Below are 6,000 nucleotides of genomic sequence, written 5' to 3'. Positions count from 1 at the left end.
GAATAGAATAGAATAGAATAGAATAGAATAGAATAGAATAGAATAGAATAGAATAGAATAGAATAGAATAGAATAGAATAGAATAGAATAGTTGATCTCTAGTTCAGGACCAGCTTTTCATGTTCCCCCTTGCTTAGCACGTTGGAGGAAGGCTCTGTAACAGACCTGTTCTCCAGAGATTCATTCAGGAGGTTGGTTGTGCCCTCAAGCATGATCACAGGCTCTTCTTCAGCATCCCCTTTGCCTGGCCTGGCTGCTGCTCTTCTGTGCCTCTCTAACCCTTTCCACAAGCCTGCTGGCCACTGTCACCGTGAGATCTGCTCATCATGGGCCACACATGACTGAGAGATGGAGGAACAGGAGCTCCTGTTGTGTCCTGCTTTGGCTGCCTTTACCCTTCAGTCTCCTTGAGAGCTGCTGCCTTCCCTGGAGCCAGATGGCCGGCACTCCCTGCCCGCTCTGCTGTCCCCACTCTGACTTGGGTCCTTTCCAAGGCCAAGAGGACTCCATGCTATTTTTTTCCAGTGTTTACTCCTACTTTCCTAACAACTCCTGGAACAACACAGTGCAGGTCCTGGCAGGTTTTGTGACGCTCCTCTGCAGCTTCCCTATGTCTCGTTTCACTCCTAAATGTGGGTGGGGAACAGGATATACCAGGGTGCTTCAAAGCCACCTTGGCACTGCAAAGCAGAGGACAGATTTAAGAGTAGAGGGCTTTAACCTACGAGATCCTCTAATCCATCCCCTCTTTACTGCCACTGCCTCAAGACCTACCATTTCCACAAAGCTGGGGCAGAGCTGGCCTTAGGTTGCAGTGCAGGTGGTGAAGAGCTCTGGGCACTTGTGGATTCTCTGAAATGCCTCATATGGCCCCAAGCTGCTGCAAGGAGGGAAGGTCCCCCATGGGCCACAGGGGGACAAGGTGTGCCCTGTTTGAAACACCACAGCCAGCAGCTCCTCAGTGCTTTCATCTCTCCTTCTGCAGGTTTTTAAAGTCTAAAAATTTGGAAAAGCACTACTGGAGGCTGTACAGACCCACAACGGGGGCGTTCCTGCTGCTGACTGCCCTCCATCTCTGTGACCGGGTAAGGGTACAGTGATTCTTGCACCCAGAACTGTCTGGAAGTGGGAACAGGGGACAGAGAGCAGGAGTGGCTGCTGTCTGCCTCAAGGGTATATGGGCTCATGTCAGCTGTGGAGGAGCAGACTGAAGATAAGAAACAGCCCCAAAATAGCTCCCATAGAGGTGGTGAAGCCTCCTGTGACCTAGAGCACATGACCTCCCAGGGAGGCAGTGAGGGGACAGCAGGATCTCTGGAGCCAGTGCTCACAGTCTGGTTCTTCTGGACCCCCCGCACAGGGTCACCAGAGATGCCCCAGCTGGCATCTCTGTCCTGTGCTCACTCCCTGTTTGGGAGCTGTGTCCTGTATTTCAGCTGCTCCCTCCATCCCTGGTACCCCTGCCCAGTGAGCCCTGCATCTTTCCCAGGTCAGTGCCTATGGTTACATCACGGAGGGGCACGAGAAGTACTCGGATCACTACTATGACAAGGACCGAAAACGTCTGATTTTCTACATTAACCATGACTTCAACTTGGAAAAGCAGGTGTGGAAAAGACTTCATGATGAAAATATCATGAAACTTTACCAGAGAACCTGACTGTGGCAAGGGCCATTGCCTGGGAAATCTCAACAACACCTCACTGGGAAGAGAAGAGGACCACCAGAGCCAAGGTTAGCTCTGGACTGCCAGGCACATTTCATCCCCACAAAGGCATTTCCCTCCTTCAGCACCTGTTATTTCAGAACACTTCAACAAATGTGTGAATGCTGCAGATCCAAAGACCAACAAGGTTGTGCAGCGTGTTAACAAAGTCCCATCTAGGTGTGCTGCAGGACTCTTGCTGGTTGTTGTAGGAATGGGTATTAGGAGAGCAGAATCCAGGATGGATATGGTCCCATGTCCTTTATGTAATCCAGGTTTTCTCTCTTTGCAAGGAGATGCTCCTCAGGCTGGGGCCACTTCTCTTCTGGGTGCATCCTCTCCATTAGCAATGTGCATTTTGGAGCTGGGTATTGTCTAAAACTCCCTGAGGAGCTGGAATGGATGGAGGTGGAAACACAGATTCTGTTTCAAGTTGATTTAATTTCTGGGGTGGGGGTGCTGCACTCACTCTGTTCCCTGGAGATAAAAAGGATGGACTGGAAACTTCCAGGTGACTAATTCAAGAGAATGAGTTTCACCTCTGCTCCCCAGTGTGGCCTTGCTATGACACTTCCAGAGGAACACTGCCATCAACTCAAGGACAGGTAGCTGCTCTCCATGGTGCAGCAGACCTCCTGTACCTGGTGCCTTTGCCCCAGGGTTCCCCTGGCTGCACAAAATGTGAATTCATGGCATGGACCTGATGTGCCAAGTCCTTGCATAGCTGGACTTTGTCATGCTTGGCTCCCAGCTGTGCCCAGAGCGCTGTGTTTGTCCTGTTGCCAGAAGAGGTGGGAGCTCTCCAAGTCCAGGGATGGATGCTGTCTGTCCTTGCTGCTGGCTGAAGTGCCTGTCCCCCATGGTGCTGAGAGGGGCCCAGCTGCAGCCAGGAGTGTGTTGGCCTCCTGGAAGTGGTTTGTAGCATAAATAAATGGCACTACCTTGGCCAAGCTGATCTTTCATGCAGCCCTGTGGGTTGTGGTGATTTAGTGTCACCAGAACTGATGCTTTAAAGGCTGAGATACAGCAGAGCAAAGCCAGGAAAGGGCAGGACTGAGGGATAATGAGATTACTTCCACCTGGAGAAGCTCTGCAGCTCATGTGGACATACCTGAGCATCCCCCACCTGTTCACCTTGCAGGACAGGGATCAGCACCTGCCAAACACCTCCCTGAGGAAGTGGGTGAACACCTGGCAAGTTTGCTCTTGTCCCAGCAACTGCTCTCCAAGTATATCAGATGCTCAAGGCAAATGCTTGAAGGGCTGGATGTTTCCCCCATGACACTATGCAGGCAAAAAGCCAGCTCCAGTGTCCCAGCAGGTCCAGTGCATCTCCCTGGGGCTAACCAGCTGCACACTCACTAGACCTGCTTTGGTTGTGAGTGTTTTTCCATTTCTGCAGCATTTTTGTTGGTGGCAGCAGCGTCTCCAGGGACTCTCTGGGCTCCAAGGAAGGCATTTCAGCCAGGACTGTCAGCGGGGTTTATTAGGCTTGATTTCCTTTGTCCCTTTTCCCTTGTGCTGCAGAGAGGCCAGGCAGTTTCTCATGTCTCACTGAGCTTGTTTGTGAAGGACAACCTCCCACATTGAGAATCTAAATGCAGAATTCAGCCTCTCTGGAGAGGGTGTAGCCTGTGCCTGGCTGCTCTGCCCATATGAGCCCGCAGTGTCTGTGGGATCAGGGAGTTGTCCAAAATGCACAGAGCTTCTGTTGGGAATGGTGCAGCCCTGTAGGAACACCAGGCCCGTAAGGAGCCACAGGAGCAGACCAGAAATCCTTCCCCAACAGCAAACAGGGAAGCCTGAGTGAGGTTGGTCAGTGAGGAGAAACTCCTGCACCCAGGAGCGCTGGACCTGCTGGATGTCTCAGCCCCTCATGGTGGCCCTGGTGGTGTCCCCTGTCCCCAAGCCTTACAGGCTCTTCCTTATGGGCTGTGGGTGGGCAATGAGGCGTTGTCCCTTGTTTTGTTCCTTGCCTGTCCCTCAGGTCGTACCACATTGCTGTGGGTTGCTTAGTGACAGCTCCACCGGGTATTTTTCCTGCCTGAATAGGGCTTTTCTCTTCCCGAGAAGTTGGAAGAAGTTTCTCTTAGACCTTTCCCCTCCCCCTCCTCCTCTTTTGTTCCTCTGTCCTTTGGGAAGCAGGAAGGGGCTGAATCCCACTGAGCAGGGATTCCCCAGTGGGTGAGGGGGTTTGGGGATGGGCTGGCACCCCCCAGCTCACCCTTTCTCCCAGTGCCGAGGCTTCCCAGAGTCAAGGGAAGGAAACTTCCCAGGAGGCTTTCCCCAGAGCCTGTTCCCTCCAGGCTTTTCTCTCAACGCAGCTGACTAAGTTTGATGTTATCAGGGATACTCTTGGCTGGAGAAGGGCCTTTGCTGTGCTCTGGAGTTTCCCAGAAAGCTCAAAGCCACATCCTTCCTGATCCCAGGAAAGTGACTCTGACCTGATGATCCCCCTCAGCTCCTCACTTTGCTCCTGTCCCCCTGCACCAAGGCATCCTGTCCCTCGGTGGGCTGGCAGAGGTGGGTCACACACTGGGACACATCCCCTGGAGCACAAGTCCAGCTGTGCCTCACCAGAGCCACCTGATCTTGTGGCATCGGGTCTGGAGTGGCCACAGGAAGTTGAGTAGGAGGTTGGAGGTGTTATTTCCCAGCCAACTTCCAGCCTGGCACAAACTAATGGAGAGTTCAAACCTGCGGAGAACAGCTATAGCTGGAGCATCCTTGGCAAGAGCCAGGATTCGGGACTGGGCAAGCTCTCAGCAGAGTGAGTGTCCCAGGGTGAAAGCAGCACTGCCTGGGCTGTACTGTACTAGCCCCAGCCTGCTTAGTGCTGCTGGGCAGAGCCAGTGGCATAGTGCAGGGCCACCCCAAAATCCAGGTCTCTGTGATTGTCCCTGTGCCACCAGGTGGCAGCTCCTGTTCAGGGATCTTTGTGCCGGGTCTGGCACATCCTGATCTGCCGCTGTATCCTGGTGCTGGGCACAGCCCTGCAGCTGCCTGTGATTTACGGCCCAGGGGCTCCCTCGGGTACACGGACACACGGAGCAGAGGTTTGGTACCTTGCAGTCACAAGGTGTGTGCAAAGGTGTGGCCTCTGCTCCTGCAGCATGGCATGGAGCTGAAGGCAGCATAGAGGGACTGATGGTGGGATCAGGTCTGACATCCTGACAGATGCTCAGATACAGCAACTCCTCCTGCACGGACACAACACCCAATGCCAGCCACCAGTGGATTTCTCACTGCCAGCCAGGAGCTCTGGGGGCTGCAGGATTTAAACAGAGACATTTGCTTTGGGGCGTAAATACACCACTGTGCCTCAGCATGTCCAGAAGTTGCTGTTTTGTCAGCCCTGCTTTTTTCCAAAGCTCTTGGAGAGTACCATGAACTGTTATTACAGCTGTGCCAGGCTCCTCTTGGGGTTCCTCAAGAGTTAACAGCCTTTAAATATTCCCCACCAGATTGCAGAAACCACTTGTCACCCAGAAGCTCTCATGGTGTCACCTTCCTGGCAGGGCTTCAAATTTTTTTGCTTCACTTCCCTTTTTTGGTGTGACTGCTCACGTGTGTAGCAGAAGCAGAGACCACCCTGTGCTGCTGTGTGTTCAAACAGCTCCTTCACACAGACATGGGGACAGGGATGCATCCTGGGGACAAGTGAGTGGTGCAGAGCCCATCTCGTCCCTGCTCCTGGTCAGTGCAGCCCTGCTGGCTGGGTCCTGTCTGGGTTTGGCCTTATCAGGAGCAGGGACAAGGTGGGCTCTGCACCATGTCCTGGGGTCTGAGGTACCTTCTAAAGGTGGCAGCCAACCCCAAACCCAACCAGGTGCTGGAGGGAGCCACTGTGTGTGTCACACAGCCTTGTGCCATGGTGGCACATCCATATTGTCACTCCTGTCTCTTTCCTTCCCAGGCAAGGAACTGAGGCACAGAGCAGCCAGAGCTGGATAACAGCACCCAGCTTCCCAGCATGGAGTTGTTCTCTCTGGATGTGTTACTCTAGAGCTTCTGTGACTGACTGGATGCTGTGGGAGTGTGGCAGAGCTATGTGCCTGCTCCAGATCAGCACAAAAAGCTCTGTGCTGGGAACTTAGAAGGTGCTGTTAATGTTCCTCAGTTGCTGAGAGGTCTGGGGCAGGCCTTGGGGGCAGAGGGTGGGAGGTTCCCCCTCCTCGCCTCTGCTCTGTGGACCTTCTCCCTTTCTTGGGGATGTGGTAGCTGGTAAATCCAGTTGGACCAGAAAAACTATTGATAATAGGGGAGGGAGAACAAGATAAAGGAGCAGCCCATGG

The 6,000-nt window shown here is 53.3% G+C and overlaps 1 protein-coding gene across 1 annotated transcript in view; it reads left to right on the top strand.

Moving 5' to 3' along the window:
- ST6GALNAC1 (ST6 N-acetylgalactosaminide alpha-2,6-sialyltransferase 1) overlaps positions 1-2,665 on the top strand; it is an 11,077-nt gene extending 8,412 nt beyond the window's left edge. Inside the window, exons 8-9 of the mRNA XM_015645904.2 lie at positions 986-1,085; positions 1,490-2,665. Of these exons, the coding sequence (XP_015501390.1) occupies positions 986-1,085; positions 1,490-1,660 (271 nt within the window). The 3' untranslated portion in view covers positions 1,661-2,665. The remainder of the gene's footprint in view (positions 1-985; positions 1,086-1,489) is intronic.
- The last annotated feature ends 3,335 nt before the right edge of the window (positions 2,666-6,000 follow it).

Source organism: Parus major, chromosome 18 (assembly GCF_001522545.3).
Source record: "Parus major isolate Abel chromosome 18, Parus_major1.1, whole genome shotgun sequence".
In the NCBI taxonomy this organism is placed as follows: Eukaryota; Metazoa; Chordata; class Aves; order Passeriformes; family Paridae; genus Parus; species Parus major.
The sequence above is the reverse complement of the archived record's forward strand: the minus strand, read 5'-3'. Positions and strand labels throughout refer to the sequence as shown.